This window comes from Garra rufa, chromosome 21 (assembly GCF_049309525.1).
Source record: "Garra rufa chromosome 21, GarRuf1.0, whole genome shotgun sequence".
Taxonomy (NCBI): Eukaryota; Metazoa; Chordata; class Actinopteri; order Cypriniformes; family Cyprinidae; genus Garra; species Garra rufa.
The window spans coordinates 25,529,549-25,550,711 of record NC_133381.1 but is presented as its reverse complement, the minus strand read 5'-3'; the positions used below and the strand labels follow the sequence as shown (position 1 = coordinate 25,550,711).

The 21,163-nt window shown below is 35.5% G+C and overlaps 2 protein-coding genes across 2 annotated transcripts in view; one reads left to right on the top strand and one right to left on the bottom strand.

Annotated features, from left to right (window-relative positions):
- The first annotated feature begins 65 nt into the window (after positions 1 to 65).
- rtn4ip1 (reticulon 4 interacting protein 1) lies at positions 66 to 14,320 on the top strand. The gene is made up of 9 exons (XM_073826850.1): positions 66 to 414; positions 1,806 to 1,957; positions 2,080 to 2,148; positions 2,283 to 2,407; positions 5,269 to 5,317; positions 5,484 to 5,620; positions 5,692 to 5,875; positions 7,695 to 7,787; positions 14,138 to 14,320. Exons 1-9 carry the CDS (start codon positions 183 to 185, stop codon positions 14,261 to 14,263), a joined length of 1,167 nt encoding a protein of 388 aa, XP_073682951.1. The 5' UTR covers positions 66 to 182; the 3' UTR covers positions 14,264 to 14,320.
- crybg1a (crystallin beta-gamma domain containing 1a) overlaps positions 14,311 to 21,163 on the bottom strand; it is a 23,969-nt gene continuing 17,116 nt past the window's right edge. Inside the window, exons 16-20 of the mRNA XM_073826849.1 lie at positions 20,205 to 20,344; positions 19,950 to 20,073; positions 19,433 to 19,591; positions 19,179 to 19,341; positions 14,311 to 15,553 (exon numbers count right to left, since the gene is read on the bottom strand). Coding sequence (XP_073682950.1) covers positions 15,465 to 15,553; positions 19,179 to 19,341; positions 19,433 to 19,591; positions 19,950 to 20,073; positions 20,205 to 20,344 — 675 coding nt within the window. The 3' untranslated portion in view covers positions 14,311 to 15,464. The remainder of the gene's footprint in view (positions 15,554 to 19,178; positions 19,342 to 19,432; positions 19,592 to 19,949; positions 20,074 to 20,204; positions 20,345 to 21,163) is intronic.

Here is a 21,163-nt window from a genome sequence, read left to right as displayed (position 1 = left end):
AAGGACGATGCGGTCTGTGATTGGCTCAGTGTGTCGTGTGAAAGTTCACCGGTTTGTTTTGACTTTGCAGGATACGAGATGTGTTTCGCTGAACTTGGGAGAGTGTTATAAAACAGTTATAGTTTTATTTGTAATCAATGACGGGTTAATGACACCGTAAGAGTGATTCTTAATTCTCAATCATGCTTATGTGTAGACGGTGGTTGGTGTGTTCGCTGAGGGGTCAATATAGGAACTTCAGTTTCTCAGCCTCTCGCAGGAATGTCATGCCCGCATGGGTCATCGACAAATACGGGAAAAACGACGTGTTGAGGTTCACCAAGAACGCGGCGCTTCCGATCCTCCACTATCCCAATGAAGTGATCGTTAAAGTACACGCTGTGGGTTTAAACCCCCTCGACATCAGTATGAGGGGTATGTGACGGGCGTTCAGCCCACATCACTGATATCACCGTGATTATGTGTTTAAATTCTTTTGTGGCATTTAAAAAGTAATGTGTAAATCTTACATGACCATATTTCATAAAGAAAATGTTGAACTCTGTCATACAATCATAATTGTGAGTTGCCTAATCATTATGAGCTGTGCTTGTTAAATATCAGGTGTTTTTATACTATTATATTCTGAATCAGCTGTTTTTATACGATTATAGTATTATTATTCGTTTTTATTTTAAAATTTCATCAATTTTAGTTTGTATTTCAGTAAGTGTATGTGTTTTTACATATATCGTTAAACAGATGTAAAAACTAAAATTAACTTACTAAAACTTATTTAAAAATGTAAAAATAAAAACGAATTATAATAGTATAATTGTATAAAAACACCTGTAACATGGTGATATTTAGTATGATGTCCCTAAACCTTAATAATAAACTTATTTTGATTAGCTGCTCAAAAACATTGACTATTATTATGTTGAAAACAGCTGAATAGAATTTTTTTTTTTCAGATTTCTTTGATGAATAGAATGGTCAGAAGAACAGCATTTATCTAAAATTGAAATCATTTGTAACATCATAAATGTCTTTATCATCACTTTTGAACAATTTATAGCATCCTTGCTTAAAATAAAAGCATTAATTTCTATAATCCCCCCTATAATGCTGATCTTCAGATAATCTATTTATCGAAGAATCCTGAAAAAAATGTACTCAACTGGTTTAAATATTAATAATACATATAATAAATGTTTCTTGAACAGCAAATCATCATATTAGAATGATTTCTGAAGAATCATGTGACACTGAAGACTGGAGTAATGATGCTGAAAATTCAGCTTTGAGCACAGGAATACATTACATTTTAAAATATAGTCAAATAGAAAACAGTTATTTTAAATATTACAAATATTTTACTATTATTTTACTTTATACTGTACTTTGGATCAAATAAATGCAAGCTTGGTGAGCAGAAGAAGCTTCTTCAAAAGACATTACAATTCTTACTGTTCAAAAACTTTTGACCGGTAGTGTATAAATAAACTTATTTTTACTACTAAAGCAGTGGTCTTTACAGAACCACCTTAAATTTACAGAGTGAATTATTTTAATTTTTAAATTTCACCTTTACACCAGTTTGCCTATATGCAAAATCATGTAAAGACAAACCATTTTTTGTGCTATTGTGGAAGAATGAGTCACAAGGCATGTTGGGGCTGGCCTAACTTGTCTTTAACACCATACATTTTCTAACATATTAACACCGTAAATATATTGAAACATTTTTGGAAAGAGTTTACCTAAAGAGTATACTTTAAGGTATACCTTAAGAGTATACCTAAAGTCTTTGATGTTTCTTGTAGGTGGTTATGGAGCAGCTACTATGGCCATGAAACGTGACCCACTGAACATGAACCAGTCAGGCAGTGAGTTTCCTCTAATCTTGGGGCGTGACGTATCCGGAGAGATCATGGAATGTGGCCTGGATGTGAAATACTTTAAACCAGGAGATCAGGTGCCCTATTCTGTTATTATTTCATATAATATTGTAACTGTATATATATAATGTGCACTAATAACCCTAAACCGTAAGTCGTCAGTTATTGAGGCCAGCGTCTGCTTGTTTTTCTTTGTCAGGTGTGGGCTGCTATCCCTCCGTGGAAGCAGGGCAGCCTGGCAGAGTTTGTAGTTCTCAGTGCCAATGAGGTAATATTTTGACTCATGTTTTCTAGTATACACAGATAAAAACATTTAACACATTTAAATATATAGTCCACAAATACATTGTCTTAAACACGGTATCTACATATAGAAGTTTATTGTTCATGTCTGTGATTCAGGTGTCACATAAGCCCAAATCACTGAAGCATGTTGAAGCGGCATCCATCCCGTATGTATCTGCCACAGCCTGGTCTGTCATCGTCAATACTGGTGGCCTTAACAAAGACAACTCTTCTAAGAAACGGCAAGTACTAGTTTGCAAGTATTTCAGTGATGGTCCCACATTGTTTCTGTTGAGTCGAGTAGGTGCAGTTCAGGTTATTAGTTCATCCAGTTCAAGGGGTCATATCGCATGGAATCAAATTTTCTTTTATCTTGATATAAAAAGTATGGAAGTCTGTTTGCACCGCTGAATAAGAAAATAAAGAATAAGAAACTGAATAAGACATTTTTTTTTCTCAAAATTGTGTGATCCAAACTTGCAATTCTGACTTTTTTTTCTTAGAATTGTGAGATATAAACGTGCAGTTGTGAGTTATAAAGTCAGAATTGTGAGATATAAACTAAAGTAAGAACTGGGAGAGAAAAACTCGCAATTCTGACATTTTTTTCTTCCAATTGCCAGTTTGTATCTCACAATTCTGACTTTTTTCTCAGAATTGTGAGATATAAACTCACAATTGCCAGTTATAAAGTCTAATTTAAAGTTTAGAAAAAAAGACTGGCAATTGGGAGAAAAAATGAGAGATATAAACTCATAGTTCTGGGAGAAAAAAGGCACAATTGTCAGATATAAACGTACAATTCGGAGAAAAAAAGTCAAAATTGCGAGATATAAACTCACAATTCTGAGAAAAAAGTCCCAACTGTGAGATATAAACTCGCAATTCTGAGAAAACGTCACAATTGCGAGTTTATATCATGCAATTCTGACTTAATTTCTCAGAATTGTGAGTTTATATCTCACAATTTTGACTTTATAACTCACAGTTGCGAGTTCATATCAATTCTGATAAAAAATCTAAATTGTGAGATACAACTCACAATTGGGAGAAATGAAGTCAGAATTGCAAGATATAAACTTGCAGTTCTGAGAAAAAAGTCAGAATTGTGAGTTTATATCTCGCAATTCGGACTTTATTTTTCAGAATTGTAACTTTATTTCTAAGAATTGTGAGTTTATATTTCACAATTTTGATAAAAAAATCTAAATTGCGAGATACAACTCACAACTGGGAGAAAAATGTGAGATATAAACTCAGTTCTAAGAAAAAAGTTAGAATTGTGAATTTATACCTTGCAATTTTGACTTTATTTCTCAGAATTGCAAGTTTATATCACAATACTGACTTCCTTTCTAAGAATTGTACATTTATATCTCACATTTCCGAGTTTATATCTCAGTTCTGAGAAAAAAGTCAGAATTGCAAGATATAAACCCGCAGTTCTGAGAAAAAAGTCAGAATTGTAAGTTTATATCTCGTAATTCTGACTTAATTTTTCAGAATTGTGTCTTTATTTCTCAGAATTGCAAGTTTATATCACAATTCTGACTTAATTTCTCAGAATTGTAAAATTATATCTCACATTTGAGAGTTTATATCTCAATTCTGAAAAAAACTGTGACACACAATTATGAGGAAAAAAAGTCAAAATTGTGAGATTAAAAAGTCGCAGTTCGCTTTTTTTATTTTTTATTTAGTGGTGGAAATGGCTTCCGTAAAAAAAAGATAATCAAACCGAGCTGCAAGTAATACTATTATTCCCAACTCTGGGAAAAATTGGAAAGGACACAGCACTGTATTTAATTTGACATGCTTAAATGTTTGAAATGCAATCATTTTAATCCTAAGGATTAGAGAAAGTGTGGTTTATGTCATTATAAGTGGACAAATGTATAAAAATATATCTTATGACCCCTTTAAACTAAAAACACTTTGTTTTTCTTCTCTACTTTTTATTTTGTCCTGTTCTGTCTTTTGTTTGATCTCCAGCCTCTAACTGATTCCGGTAATCATATCTTCGTAGTATTAACTGAATAAGCATGTACCAAAATTAGATTAGGATCTCAAAATAATTACAAAATTACATTAACTACTAGATTGAAGCATTTGTTTGATAATGTGCTACGTGATATAACAGATTCTTTCTATTTAAAGACAATCGTACAATTATATGCCGGAAATTCCACTTTGCGTGCAACATAGTGATCTCAGCAACACTTCAGCACAACAAGGATAATTTTAAATCAGTCTTATTTTATTTTCAGCAGTTTAGATGAGTCATTATAGACTTTTTTTGGAAATAGGCTCATTCTCCAACTCCCCCCCCGAGTTAATAAATTGATTTTTACCGTTTTGAAATCCATTCAGCAGTTCTCCTGTTCTGGCGATATCACTTTTAGCATAGCTTAGCATAGATCATTGAATCCTGTTAGACCAATAGCATCACGTTCAAAAATGACCAACGAGTTTCCATATTTGTCCTATTTAAAACTTGACTCTTCTGTAGTTATATCGTGTACTAAGACCGGTGGAAATGCAAAGCTGCGAGTTTCTAGGCTGATAAGATTAGGAACTACTCTCCAATTCCGGCGTAATAGTCAAGGAAGTTTGCTGCAGTAATAAGGCTGAAGCAGGAGCAGTAATACCACACAGCACATGTGCAAATGCTAAACTAGCTGGGAACTCATTTCTGATAATACTCCGGCTGCTTCAGCCATATTACGGCAGCAAACTTCCTCGACTATTACGCCGGAATGGAAGTGTAGTTCCTAATCTTATCAGCCTAGAAACTCGCAGCTTTGCTTTTCCGCCGGTCTTAGTACACGATATAACTACAGAAGAGTCAAGTTTTAAATACAACAAATATGGAAACTCGTTGGTCATTTTTGAACGTGATGCTATTGGTCTAACAGGATTCAATGATCTATGCTAAGCTATGCTAAAAGTAATATCGCCAGAACAGGAGAACGGCTGAATGGATTTCAAAACGGTAAAAATCAACTTATTAACTCGGGGGGAGTTGGAGAATGAGCCTATTTCCAAAAAAAGTGGAGTGTTCCTTTAAGACCGGCTGTAATAGATCTATTCTTTCCTTATGCAGCGTTCTTATCCTGGGAGGATCAGGAGGAGTGGGAACCTTAGCTATACAGGTGATAATAATAAAAAAGGTTTTGAATTTTCCATTATGCGTAATGATTTTACAAAAATGTTGGAGTCACTTTTATTTCATGTCTTTAATGAATAATAAAACACAATCATCTGTGTGTAATAGCCTTGTAAGTGACAGTTTTAATGTAGGTTTTCGCTTCTCTATAGATGGTAAAGGCCTGGGGCGCCCATGTGACTGTAACATGTTCCCAGAATGCCGAGCGACTGGTGAGAGATCTGGGCGCTGATGATGTTGTGGACTACACAGCTGGACCAGTTGAAAAACAACTACAAACATTACAAAAGTTAGTTTTTCGATGAACAGTTTGTGACTGTTTTTGTTGCACTTGTGATTGACATTGAGTTTCTCTCTCAGGTTTGATTTGATTTTAGACAATATTGGGGGTGAAACTGAGAAATGGGCACTGGATCTTCTGACACCCTGGAATGGTGCTAAATATGTTACTCTAGTAACACCGTTCCTGCGTAACACAGACCAACTGGGCCTCGCAGACGGAATGATGCGGTCTGGAGTCACCATAGGATGCAAAGTGCTGAAGGTAGGGACTTCCCTTTCATGTGCTGAGGAAGAATAAGTTAGTTTCTTCTGCCACAAAGGCTGCCTACCATGACCTTTCATAATAATTTACATGTGGGTGAATTAGCAGCATGTACGAAACACTTACAGTAAGTGTTTTCCTTTAAAATATCAGAAGGCTACAGGAAAAAGAAACCGAAAATAATAGATGATTGTGAGTTCCTTCTACCTTACAAACCAGATTTTTCATTACTGTCTGACTATCAGAATCCAGATCTGAGAATCGGTTGTAAATGGGGATGCCACGGAATTTGTATATACAGTACCGTTCGAAAGTTTGGGGTTGGTACAATTTTTGAATGTATTTGAAAGAAGTTGCTTATGCTCAGCATGAAAATCTTGATACATTTTTGATGAATAGGAAGTTCAAAAGAACAGCATTTGTTTAAAATAGAATTTATCTTGTAACATTATGAATGTGTTATATGTTTCTTTCGATCAATTTAATGCATCCCTACTAAATAAAACACTGTTTACTGCAGCGTAAAAAGTTTTTTTTTTTTTTTTTTGTGGTTTGTAAGAACACTCATCGTGGCAGCTGTTGATGTTTTAGCAGGAAATCCGCATCGGTCCCTTTTTTTCTAACATTAAATCGACACAAATGGCTTGTATTCATAGTAGCCTAATACACTACAAACATTTATGTTAATTATTTTACCAAAATAAGACAGATCATGCAAAATGCATGTTATTTTTTATGTAGTACTGACCTGAATAAGATACTTAACATTAAAGATGCTTACATATAGTCCACAAGAGAAAATAATAGTTGAATTTATAAAAATGACCCCGTTCAAAAGTTGACATACACTTGATTCTTAACTGAATGATCCACAGTTCATGTTCATGAGTCCCTTGTTTGACCTGAACAGTTCTGCTCACTGTTCTTAAGAAAAATCCTTCAGGTACCACAAATTCTTTGGTTTTTCAGCATTTTTGTGTATTTGAACCCTTTCCAACAATGACTGTATGAATTTAAGATCCATCATTTCACATTCAGGCCAACTGAAGGACTCATATGCAACTATTACAGAAGGTTGAAACACTCACTGATGCTTCAGAAGAAAATAAATCATTAAGAGCTGGGGGGTGAAAACTTTTGAACTTGAAGATCAGGGTAAATTCAACTTAATTTCTGATTCTGATTGTTCATTATAACTCATAAACAACTATCACTAAACACAAAAACACAGCTGTGGATCGATCAGGTAACAGCACAGTATTAAGAATCAAGTGTATGTACACTTTTGAACAGGGTCATTTTTATAAATTCAACTATTATTTTCTCTTGTGGACTACATGTAAACATCTTTTATGTATAATATCTTATTCAGGTCGGTACTAAATTTTTTATTTTATTTTCATTTTGAAAATTCTACAAGGTGTATGTAAACTTTTGACTTCAACTGTAAATCCCAGGTTCCATTTTAACACACTTTCACTGTTGCTCTCATGGGACACAGTTTCACATAAGCTCATAAGCAGTGATGACCCAGTAAAAGGCTGAACATTTCATTATCAAACACACTTTCTTTTCACAGCCTTTTTCACAGCTTTACCCCACCCTGTCTTGTGGCATTTAGGGACAGAAAAAATGATTTAATGAATGTATATACTGATCCAGAATGGATGAAAGTAGAATGGATGAAATGAAAATAAAGAAGGGTCAGAAACCTAAACCTGATCACCTGACACCATTCCACTCTTTTGTCGAGTTGGAGATGTGTTTTTTTTTGTTTGTGGAAAGTTTGTTCAATGCTAACTCTCTCTCTCTTACTCAGCACCTCAGAAAAGGAGTACACTATCGCTGGGGTTTCTTTGCTCCAAGTGGCCCTGCGCTGGATGAGATTAGCGAAATGGTCGATGCTGGAAAGGTACAGAAGTCTTGAGTGTGTCTGACATGTGTGAAAGGCTCTTTCTGCTTCCTGTCTCTTCAGTCAGTTCTCTTAAAGAGATAGTTCACCCAAAAATGATGTCATTAATTACTCACCCTCATGTTGTTCCAAACCCATAATACCTTTGTTCATCTTTGGAATACAAATTAAGATATTTTTGATGAAATCCAAGAGCTTTCTGACCCTGCAAAGACAGCAACACAACTACCACGTTCAAGGCCCAGAAAGGTAGTAAGGACATTGTTAAAATAGTCCATGTGACTTCATCAGTAGTCCGTGTGACTTCCATCAGTGCTTCAACCTTAATTTTATAAAGCTACAAAAATACTTTTTGTGTGCAAAGAAATCAAAATAACGGCTTTATTCAACAATTTCTTCTCTTCCATATCAGTCTCAGGTCTTATGGGTTTGGTACAACCTGAGGATGAGTAATTAATGGCAGAATTAAATTTTCTTTGGGTGAACTGTCCCTTTAATTGTCAGCTTATATACAGTCAAGCCCAAAATTATTCACATTTGAACAAAAAGTGGCATGTCCAAAATTATTCATACCCTTTGTAAACTGTCACAGTCTATGGGAAAATCCAAAGTTCTAAACCATTCCAAATAGTCCAATATGTCCTAAAGCATCCTAATTACCCTGATTCATTGGGAACAGCTGTTTTAATCAACTCAACAGGTGAAAAACAGAAGCTCTCTGCTGTTGGTTTGTGGACAGTCATGGCTAAGACAAAGGAGCTCACTGAGGACCTACGGCTGCGCATTGTGGCTGCTCACAAGTCAGGAAAGGGCTATAAGACCATATCTAAATGTTTTAAAGTTCCAGTGGCTGCAGTGCAAAGTATTATTAAAAAATACAAGATGTTCTGCACTGTGAAAAATCTCAGAGGACATGGTCGGAAGCCAAAAAGTGACACCTGTGCTGGCCAGGAGGATAGTGAGAGAGGTAGAAAAAGAATCTAAGGATCACCACCAAGGCCATCCTGATGAATCTGGGCTCTGCTGGTGGAAACATCTCAAGACAGACAGTCCAACGGACACTGCACACCACTGGGTTCCACGGACGCAGGCCAAGGAGGACACCACTTCTCCAGATAAGGCAGACAAAAGCCCGCTTGGCCTTTGCAAATGCTCATCTGGACAAAGAAGAAGACTTCTGGTCTTTTGTTTTATGGTCAGATGAAACAAAAATGTAATTGTTTGGCCACAATGATGTAGCCTTCATTTGGCGTAAAAAAGGAGAAGCCTTCAACCCTAAGAACACCATCCCACTGTCAAACATGGTGGTGGGAACCTAATGTTTTGGGGGTGTTTTTCAGCCGGTGGACCAGGGAAACTAATCACAGTAAACGGCACCATGAAAAAGGAGCAATACATCAGAATTCTCAACAACAACATCAGGCAGTCTGGAGAGAAACTTGGCCTTGGGCACCAGTGGACATTTCAGCACAACAAGGACCCAAAACACACAGCAAAAGTGGTGAAGAAATGGTTAGCAGACAAAACATTAACGTGTTGCAGTGGCCCAGCCAGAGTCCTGACTTAAATCCAATTGAGAATCTGTGGAGGGAGCCAAAGATCAGGGTGATGGAAAGGAGACCCCCCAACCTGAAAGAGTTGGAGCTCATCGCTAAAGATAAATGGGCAAAAATACCAGTGGAGACATGCAAAAAGCTGGTCAGCAATTATAGGAAGCGTTTGATTGCTGTAATAGCCAATAAAGGCTTTTCTATTGATTATTGAGAAGGGTATGAATAATTTTGGACATGCCACTTTTTGTTCAAATGTAAATAAAAGATGAGTAATAATTTTTTCCACAATGATGCCTCTTGTACATCTTCTTATCCTCTGGGAGACGTCTGTGTCATTTCTAATTTAAAAAAAACTTGCTGGTTGAATAAAAGTAACTTTAAGTCAAAATTTGCCAGGGGTATGAATAACTTCGGGCTTGACTGTAGATGATTCTTAGTTTTGGCAATTTTGGTTGATCACACTGACAGTGATTTATATCAGTCATGACTCAAATAAACAGATAAACGCTTCTACTTTCCCCTGTAGAATAAACATTTTCCCAGGAAGAAAAATGATCCCTTACCAAAACAGAATGACGTCTTATCTTTACCAGCGCACAATATATATGTGATCACATTTACACATTTACTTGTGACTCTAGGTCTATGTGCTATTTGTTAGAACACAGAAACGAGACAGAACAGTCATTATGGACTCGTGTTATGACAACTTGACTACTTCATGGTGGAAACAACAGTATGAAGTGTTGCTTATCAGATGTTGCAGACAGCAGACAAATCCACAAGACAAACACGAAACACGAAAGAGTAGCTCTAGAGACGTTAACAGAGGTTACTATAATATTTGACTATTTCTGATATGAATATATATTTTATAGTTTAATGTTAAGCAGCATTTAAGAGAGCAAGCTGAAAAACTTGGTAAGGTTTTATACACTTAAGAAATAATAAGGTAGTGAAACATCATAGCAGTTCAACAGGCAGGAAATGTTTCTCACCTTCTGTTTCCTTTAAGCATTGTGCTGTTAAGCCTGCATGTCCTGTGTGTTTGCAAACCAGCTTTGATTATGTTTCCGCTCTCAACCTTAAGACTGGTTAACGAGTGTTTGTTTTGAGAAGATTTTCACGATAATACAATGATTTTATTTTTAATGCCAATGTTTGGCCAGACTTGTATTGGTATTAGTGCTTCAGACTGTAGATATTAAGATTAAAATCAAGTGACATTTACTAAGGAGTTGAAATAAATCAGTTCAGCAGGTCACGCTTCCTCAAGACAACAGTACACTGTAAACAGTACATTTACCATGAAGGTGACACAAACTCATTAACAAGTCGAGTCAAAGCAAACCGACGGCCCATCATATGTGTGGGTCAAACCAGCAGTTTCTTGTTTACAGCTCGAGTCTTAACCACAGCACCACACCACACCCACAGCTAACCCTGCTATACACCATCACCCATCTGTGCACAACAGCATGATATTAAAGCCTGATATTGGATGAGGTTAACATGATTTCACTAAGTGCCGCTCAACTGTGTGGCCGAAAACTACAGTGTGTGAATATGAACAAACATTTAGCCGCATATGTGACTGACACCATCAGCTTATTTGTGTTTGCGCTGAGGGCAGCTTCAAAGGTTTCTGTGTTTTTGCAACCTTAAGTCATGTATCACACAAATCATTTCATAAAACAAAGTGTAGAGAGAGTGTAAATAAGAGATTGATTGTGCAGTGTAGAGAGCTTTGTTGATTATAATGGAACTTTGTGAGATTGCGATAAACTAAGATGAGTGACAGCTTTTAATTATTTTTAAGGGAGTTTGGAAATGAGATATTGATGTAATACAACAGTTCAATAAACTAGATAAAAAAGTTTGTCAAGACAAACTTTAAGTTGGCTTGAGAAAGCCGGACCAGAAAGTTTGAAAGCTTCAAAAAGTTGAATAATTTTAAGTTTGACTGTTTTTAGTCTGAAATAGTTTAAAGTAGTTTTAAAAGCTTAAAGTTGATAGATAGATAGATCAGTGTTTCCCCTAGGTTTCCAGCTTTGAGTCCAAAACTCTCTATTTTAACATTTTGAACAGTAGGGCTCTACAATCTTTTTTTTTTTTTTTTTAGAAATTCTTGTGTGTTTAAATTTTTCTGATAATCAAATGAAAGCATAAACATTCATTTATTTTTTATCAAATGAAAAATAAACCCTTTTAATTTAGGTTTACTGTTAAAATCAATACATGGAAGAAACATTATATTCAGTTTAAAACGTTTAAATAATAATTGTAATTTTTTTTCTATAATTAAGGGGTCAATCTTGTTGTAATATTTATTTTTATCATATATATTGGTTTGTCAATTATTTAAATAGGCATGTTTTTAACATGATTAGCATATCATTAGCATGTTTCTAGTATGACTGGCATGTTGCTAGCATGATTAGCAAGTTGCTAGCATGATTACCAAGTTAGCATGATTAGCATGTTGTTCGAATGTTTCTAGGATGACTAGCAAGTTGTTACCATGTTACTAACATGATAAGCCAGTTGTTAGCCTTTTTCTAACATGATTAGCATGTTGCTAGCATGTTTCTAACATGATTAACAAGTTGTTCGCATATTTCTAGCATTATCGGTGAGTTAACATTTTTCTAACATAATTAGCAAGTTGTTAACATGTTTCTAGCATGATTAGCATGTTGTTAGCATGTTTCTGGCATGATTAATAAATTGCTAGCATATTTCTATCATGATTAGCATGCCATTAGCATGTTTCTAGTATGACTGGTGTGTTGCTAGCATGTTTCCTGCATGATTAACAAGTTAGCATGATTAGCATGTTGTTAGAATGTTTCTAGGATGATTAATAAGTTGTTAGCATGTTGCTAGCATGTTACTAACATGATAAGCCAGTTGTTAACATTTTTCTAACATGATTAGCATGTTGCTAGCACATTTCTAACATGATTAACAAGTTGCTAGCAAGTTTCTAGCATGATTAGCATGTTGCTAGCATGTTTCGCAAGTTGTTAGAATGTTACTAACATGATAAGCCGCCAGTTGTTAACCTTTTTCTAACATGATTAGCATGTTGCTAGCATGTTTTTAACATGATTAGCATGTCATTAGCATGTTTCTAGTATGACTGGCATGTTGCTAGCATGATTAGTAAGTTGCTAGCATGATTACCAAGTTAGCATGATTAGCATGTTGTTAGAATGTTTCTAGGATGACTAGCAAGTTGTTAGCATGTTACTAACATGATAAGCCAGTTGTTAGCCTTTTTCTAACATGATTAGCATGTTGCTAGCATGTTTCTAACATGATTAACAAGTTGTTAGCATATTTCTAGCATTATCGGCGAGTTAGCATTTTTCTAGCATAATTAGCAAGTTGTTAACATGTTTCTAGCATAATTTGCATGTTTCTGGCATGATTAACAAATTGCTAGCATATTTCTATCATGATTAGCATGTCATTAGCATGTTTCTAGTATGACTGGTGTGGTGCTAGCATGTTTCCTGCATGATTAACAAGTTAACATGATTAGCATGTTGTTAGAATGTTTCTAGGATGATTAGCAAGTTGTTAGCATGTTGCTAGCATGTTACTAACATGATTAACCAGTTGTTAACATTTTTCTAACATGATTAGTATGTTGCTAGCACATTTCTAACATGATTAACAAGTTGCTAGCAAATTTCTAGCATGATTAGCCAGTTGTTAACATTTTTTAACATGATTAGCATGTTGCTAACACATTTCTAACATGATTAGCATGTTACTAGCATGTAGTTAGCATGATTAGCAAATTAGTTTGAATGGATTAGAAATAGTTGATAGAGGGGAAGCTCGATTGAGTCTCAAGGGATTGTGGGAGTTTTGACAGTTGGAGTTTGAATAGTCTCGGCTCATTTGAACATTCCGTCAATGCAAGTCTATGGGATTTTTCCTAGTTTTAATTGTCATTTTGAGGAAAATCATAAGTCGGATCAGTTAGAAACGATATAGCACACTTGGTCAGATCAGTCTGAAGATCTGGGCTGAGTTTGGAGTTTGTAGAGTTCAAGCTCTAGGAGGAGCAGCAGTCAGAAATGTTAGTCTCAGAAGAAGAAGAACTAAGTTTCTCAAGCCAATTTAACAAGAAGTTAATATTAAGTGACTTACACTGTCTGCCTATAACACTGTTGCCTGATTTTGCTCGATTTCGTCATCAAAAACGGTTTAAAACAAGTCACAACAGAGCATCTCTATTCAAACACAGCGTTAATTTGTTTATGAATGAACATGCATTTTTAATAAGTCAGTGATTTAATTTCCCATTCATAAAGACAGTCACTTGCTTTATTCCTGAATGAATCAGCCGTTCCAACTAATCAAATGAATATGATTCAGTAATTAAATCAGTGACTTGTCGCCACCTGCTGGCAGACAGTTTCATTAAGTATCTTTTCAGTTATTTAAACCATTTAATATTTCTATATTCAAAGTTGCACCTCATTCCACCTCTGAGCCTCATTAAACATGAAAATGCACCTAAAAGCACTTTTGTGTTCTTCTGTGCCCTCTGTAGTACAAATACATTTAGCTAATACTGATTTTATATGATTAGTAACTTATTGTTATTCTACTTGTTCTTATTCTGTTGTTTTAATGTGTATTTTTAAAAAGCTTAAATATAATTGATTATTGATTAGAGCGTTCCTGAAATTTTGACTGTGCTCCTAAATGTTGTAATTAAAAAGTGCTCACAGAACCTCCTATTTCAGTTAACATTTGTGTTTTGTTGTGTTGTTGTAGGTCCGTCCTGTGGTGGAGGAAGTGTTCTCATTTGCTCAAGTACCTCAAGCATTTGAGAAAGTAGAGCAGGGTCATGCTCGTGGCAAAACTGTGGTCTCCGTCACTGAGGAGCATCAAAAAGAATAACTACGGCAGCCAAAAACACTTTTTTGCAGTGTCTGCTGAATAAAAAACATTATCTAATGACAAGTGTCTTTATTTCGAGTTACAAAATTAGCAGACAAGTCCCGTACATTATCATATATATTACTTAAAAGGTCAAACAAACAGAATAAAAAGTTTTATTCTAAATGTAACAGTATATTTTGAAAATAGGGGTTTGAAGATACAAAAACACTAAAACAGAATACTAAACGCATGGGAAAATGTACACACATACACACACAAAAACAACTACCAGAAACAGAGAGAGAAGAAAAAGCTCTGAGAGCACAACAGCAGATCTAGGATCAGCTGCCTCTTTGAAGTGATGAGAGTTTGTGAACAGGAGTGAACTGATGCCAGATCAGCACAGCTAGGAGGAAACATGTGCAATAGTGCCTTTTTACTTATTTTGCGGAATATTCTGACAAACCAAAAAAAAAACTTTGTATAGCAACTGTTAAATTGCATGAGTCAACAAGTTCCCACATTTTGTTTTTAGTGAGTTTGAATGGCAATAAATTCTGCCGTACATTCAGTGAGGTCTGTAATACCTGTTTGTATTCTCATTCATCTGAACAGCAGTGTTTGTGCTGATTGGCTGATCAAAAGCCTATTTCAAGCTTTTAGGAGTTTTTAAAGGCACAAGTAAAAGTGTCTAGATTTATATAAAAATAATAATTTAGTCAGATTACACAACTACTTGAATGAATAGAGGAAGGTGCGTTTGCCCCTATGAAGTGTAGTTATGACAGACAAGGGGTAAACATATTAGAGGGGACTTCTTAGACTAACCTTGATTCTTTGCTGACACTAAAAACGAACATGGTCACTTAAAGTGCAGCTGTATACAAAATTGTAATGTTAGTGCGCCCCCTTTTGGTAATATCATTGCATTGCAGCAGGACAGTACTTGTGTTTCTGGGTCAATGCAGAATAGAAACTAAAAGTACTAGCACAAAAGATGATGAAACTGTGGCAGGTCTCATTTTAAGTTGAATGTATAAAGATTCATCACTCATTTAGACAACTAGATTTGGTCCACCACACATTATCATCCCATTAGTGAGAGAAACTCATCAGAGTTAATAGATTCCCATCATCTTCTCAGTGCACAACAGCTGCGGATGTTTTAGAGTTTCTGCCAAACAGCAGGAAAACACAGCTTTTGTTTTAGTTTCAAGCGTTAAAGGATTTCCACAGTCCATCTCTGGTTGGTTTTCTGCTCATCAAAGGTGTTGAGAATCACCTGGTTTTTATCATACTGTTGGCCACCTGGATAAAAATAGATCAAAGAAGGTCAACTTCTCCTCAAGGTTTCAACTTTTCACACACATCTTTAAGTTTAAATTACACTACCGTTTTAAAATTTGGCATCAGACTTTTTAAAGTAAAAATGTATACTTTTATTCAGCAAGGACATATTAAAGAATTAGTTCACTCATGAATTAAAATGTCCTGATCATGTACTCACCCCCGTGTCATCCAAGATGATCATATATTAATTTCTTTAGTCGAAAATAAATTAAAGTTTTTAAGGAAAACATTCCAGGATTTTTCTCCATATAGTGAGACTTTAATGTTGGTTAAAGGTCCAAATTGCCGTTTCAGTGGCACTTCAAATGGCTCTACACAATCCCAGTCGAGGAATAAGGGTCTTGCTTAGCGAAATGATTGGTCATTATTTTCTAAAAAGAGTCAAATATTATATACTTTTTACCTACAAACGCTTATCTTGCACTAGCTCTACATCCATGACTTCACACATTATATAAATCACACTGGAAAGGTCACATCTCAATTTCTCCTCCAACTTGTGACTACATAATGTGTAAAGTTGTGGATGCAGAGCTAGTGCAAGATGAGCATTTGTAGTTAAAAAGTATGTTACATTTTTGACCGATCGTTAGATAAGACCCTTATTCCTTGGCTGGGATCATGCAGAGCCATCTGCAATTTGGACCTTCAACCACCATTTAAGTCCACTATATGGAGAAAAATCCTGGAATGTTTTCCTCAAAAACCTTAAAGCAGAAGTTCACTTTCAGAACAAAAATGTACAGATAATTTACCCTTTGTCATCCAAAATGTTCATGTCTTTCTTTAGTCATAAAGGAATGTTCCTAAATGATCTTATCTAGCGAAATGATTGGTTATTTTCTAAAAGAAGAATTGATGATTTATATACTTTTTAACCTTAAATGCTTGTCTTGTCTAGCTTTACGTGAACTCTTGTGTATTCCGGTTCAAGACAGGTAGGGTAGGTCAAAAAACTCATCTCCATCTCATTTTCTCCTCCAACTTCAAAATCACCCTACATCGCTGCAGAAGTAGACCCAGTATTTACAAACTGAATGTGCAAAGAGGGTCAAATGGCCTTTACAAAAAAGGTAAAACAGCGATGTAGGACGATTTTAAGTTAGAGAAGAAAATGAGATGGGAGTTTTTCGACATACCCTAACCACATTGAACCGGAATACACAGAGTTCATGCAAACCTAGACAAGACAAGACTTTGAGGTTAAAAAGTATATAAATAGTCATTTTTTTTATTTAGAAATAACTGATTGTTTCACTAGATAAGACCCTTCTTCCTCGGCTGGGATTGTTTAAGGCCCTTTGAAGCTACATTTAAACTGCATTTCGGAAGTTCAAACTTGCTGGCACTATTGAAGTCCACTACATGGAGAGAAATCTTGAAATGTTTTTCTCAAAAAACAATTTCTTTATAACTGAACAAAGAAAGACAGATCTTTGATGATGACAAGGGGGTGAGTAAATAATCTGTAATTTTTTGTTCTGGAAGTGAACTTTAATTTCTTTTCAACTGAAGAATGACTTGAACATTTTGAATGACATGGGGGTGAGACAATTATCACGAAATTCTAATTCTGGATTGAACTAATCCTTTAAATTGATGAAAGGTTGACTTCATGAGATTCTTGTTACAAAAAAAATGCCATTTCAGTTAAAAGCTGAACATTCTATTAACCAAAAACGTGATATTTCCACAAATATCATACCACACAACTGTTCTCAACATTAATAATAAGAACATCAAATCAGCATCTGAAGGATCATGTGACACTTAAGACTATTAATGACTGCTGAAAATTCAACTTTGCCATCACAGGTATAAATTACATTTTAAAATATATTAAAATAAAAAGCTGTTACTTTAAATTGTAATAATAGTTTATAATATTACGGTTTTACTGCATTTTTTATCATATAAATATAGAATGACAAGATTTCATTGAGAAGCCACTAGAGGGCAACACATTTCATTTCTGCTGTTTAAATGACGTCAGGGTGGTGCTCAAGTTACACAGAAATTTGAACCACAAACAACCTCATTCTAAATGCACACAAACAAAAGGAGCCACACAGCAGTGATCTTTTATCACAGAGATTACTGACACAGTCCGAGTGAATAATTTACCCTCATCTTGTTCCATATCCCTGATCTCCTGCTTAAAGGAGTAGTTCACTTTCAGAACAAAAATTTACAGATTCAGCCCCTTGTCATCCAAGATGTTCATGTCTTTCTTCCTTCAGTCGTAAAAAATTATGTTTTTTTTTTTTTAGGAAAACATTTCAGGATTTCTCCCCACATAGTGGACTTCTATGGTGCCCCCAAGTTTAAACGTCCAAAATGCTGTTTAAATGCAGCTTCCAGCTGAGGAAGAAGGGTCTTATCTAGCGAAACAATAAGTTATTTTCTAAAAACATTTATAATTGATATACTTTTTAATCTCAAACGCTTGTCTTGCCTAGCACTGCATGAATTCTGTGTATTCCAGTTCATGAAAGTTAGGGTATGTCGAAAAACTCCCAGCCCATTTTCTCCTCCAACTTTAAAATCACCCTACATCACTGCAGAAGTACCGACCCAGTGTTTACAAAGTGAACGTGCAAATAAGAAACACCCTTTACAAAAAAAGGTAAAACAGTGATGTAGGATGATTTTGAATTTGAGAAAATGGATGGGAGTTTTTCGACATACCCTAACTGCCATGACCCAGAGTACACACAGAGCTAGACAAGACAAGCATTTGAGGTTAAAAAGTATATACATTTTTTTTTTTTGCTAGATAAGACCCTTCTCCCTTGGCTGGGATTGTTTAGAGCCCTTTGAAGCTGCATTTTGGAAGTTCAAAGTCGGGGGCACCATAGAAGTCCATTATATGGAGAGAAATCCTGAAATGTTTTCCTGAAAAAACATAATTTACTTACAACTGAAGAAAGAAAGACATGAACATCTTGGGTGACAAGGGGGTAAGTACATTATCTGTAAATTTTTGTTCTGAAAGTGAACTACTCCTTTAACGGTTAAAAATAAATTTCAAACTGTTCACTTAAAAAAAAGAATTCTGACCAATGAATGACAAATTAATGACAAATTAAAAAGTAGTTTTTGTAAAGACAGCACTTACAAACACTAATTTTTAGCTGACTCGCTTTGACCATAAAATCTTCAAAATGTTTTTTTTAATAATACAATATTAAAATAGTTTGTAGAATATTATTAGCATTTAGCTCATATTCAGTTTAGTGTTAAATGGTAGCACCTTCACCTCTAATACAGATTCAGACACATCTTTGCCTCTGACAGGATGCTGTGGTATGCATGTTCGGCGCCAGCGCAGTTGCCTGAGCAGATCGAGCGCAGTTGCTAATCGAAATACCACAAAAGTATGATGTGACATCAGAATGTGTCATCGGTGAGAGATTATGAGCGCGTCAAGTGGAGGGTGCAGTTTTATGACAGACAGACACACACGCCCCATGTGCATGTGAATGTTTCTGTTTATTGTTCCACTCCAACCTTTCTGTTTCATTTCATTTCTTTTATTTTCATTGTCTTCTCTTTTATTTCACATGTGTATAGAAGTACTCACCTTTGACCTCCAGCACAAGGTCGGGCTTGAGGTTGTTGCGTATGATTCCGTCTCCTGTGATGCTCCAGAAATGATTGTCATTGCCTGGTTCAGGTGAGATATTCAACCTGCCACCTGCCATCACCACACCTCCAGACGTCTCCACACAGCAGTCCTCAACCAGCTGAAGAGAAAAAGCGAGAGAGATGGCGGTTATGTATCACAAGATCACAGATGCACAGAGGACAGAACTTGATCTGCAAAGTGTGGTGTACCTTGCAGCGCAGTAGTCCATTCTCATAAACCCATATCTGCTCTGGACCACCAGTTTCTTCTAGAACTTGAACCCGAAGCAGTTTTAAATCATCCAGGGCTCCAGACAGAGACATCATGCAGCCTGTCTCTGCACTACGCAGCCGGAAATAAACACGTTTCTGTTGAGTAAGACACAGAAGACACATGGTCATGTCTGGATACTGTTGATAAAATTTGTCTAAATCTGCTTTTTTAAACTCCTTCATGTATTATTATGTGATTATGGGTATTAACAGTCTAATTCTAGATTTACAAGAGTGTCTTTATGTACACGTTTTAAATGTGCTGGGTTTGCCCTGCCTTTATAGATGCGGTTCCCAAACAATTAACTCACACACCTAAGAGCGAAACTATCCAAACCCCACTGATTCTGAACACACACACACACACACACACACACACACACACACACACACACACACACAGCTAAACATATGTAAGTTTAATTACTGAGAAGAATGTGATGGTGTTTTATACCTGTAATAACGGACGCAGAGAGCCAATCTGCTCCCAGCCTCTGAACTTCTGCCAATCTCCAATCTCACTGGGATGGAGCAGGACTTGACGACCACGGAAGTTGTTGTATTCATACAACACCCAGCTGATGATAAAACACAAACACACAGAGAAAACTAAATTACATGATTTTCACATCAAAATATCCACAAAGTAACAGTAATTTTGTTGTTTCAACACATACATCAATATCTAAGTGCTTCAGAAACTACTCACATTCCTCCGTTGACCAATAGAGAATTGACTCGCCCATCAATGCCAGCCAAAGACATGTTCAAAACGCCATCGGTCAGAACTACTTTACGTCCTCTGAAGCCGGATTTACAGAAGAGTGTGATGGAGGGCATAGAAAACTCCTGTGAGATACAATGAACATGTGTTTACTACAAAAATGTTAATATAGAATCCAGTCATATATGACACAGCTGAAAACAATGCTGTCTTTAGAATATGTTGGATTGTTTTGTACCTATTAGCCCACAAAATGCAGAAGATGTCATAAATCTCTTTAGAATTTTTTACTGGCAACATTTTAACTTTCATTTTGCCTCACCACAATCATGACAAATATTTTAGCAACATTTTTTGTCATGGAAAAAAAAATCATTAGACTTCATCTATCTTTTTTTTTCTAAACAAAAAGCTATAATGTAACTACATGACAGACTGGATGAACATACTTCTGCTGAAAGACTATAGCTATAGGTATAGTATAGCACATGAACTTTTGTTATATGGGCCATTCTACAGAATTGGTCCAAAGTTGCAAAGTCTTTTTTGCTAAAAATGTGAAGGTATGCGAACTGTACACTATCTAAGCTACATAATTCTAGTAATTTTTCAGTTAACTCTGGTATTGTATTTTCAGAACATTTTGGAATATTTGTCCTCTCCCAAATTTGTCACTACCGAAACAAAGAAATAATAATTTAATTAGAAGGGTTATATTGAAGTAAATCAATAACAATATTTCATAAGTGTGTTACAATATTAATAAGTGTAATTTATGAGATTTGTTGAATTTTCAATCCAATTTTTTTTTGTAAATGACAAAAAGTTGATCGTACTGATTTCAAAGTTAAGGATTCATTAGTTTGAATATACATTGAACTAAAAACTATCATAACATCTTAGTTGACAATTCAGTATACTTTATTTTTTCACAAAACATCCCA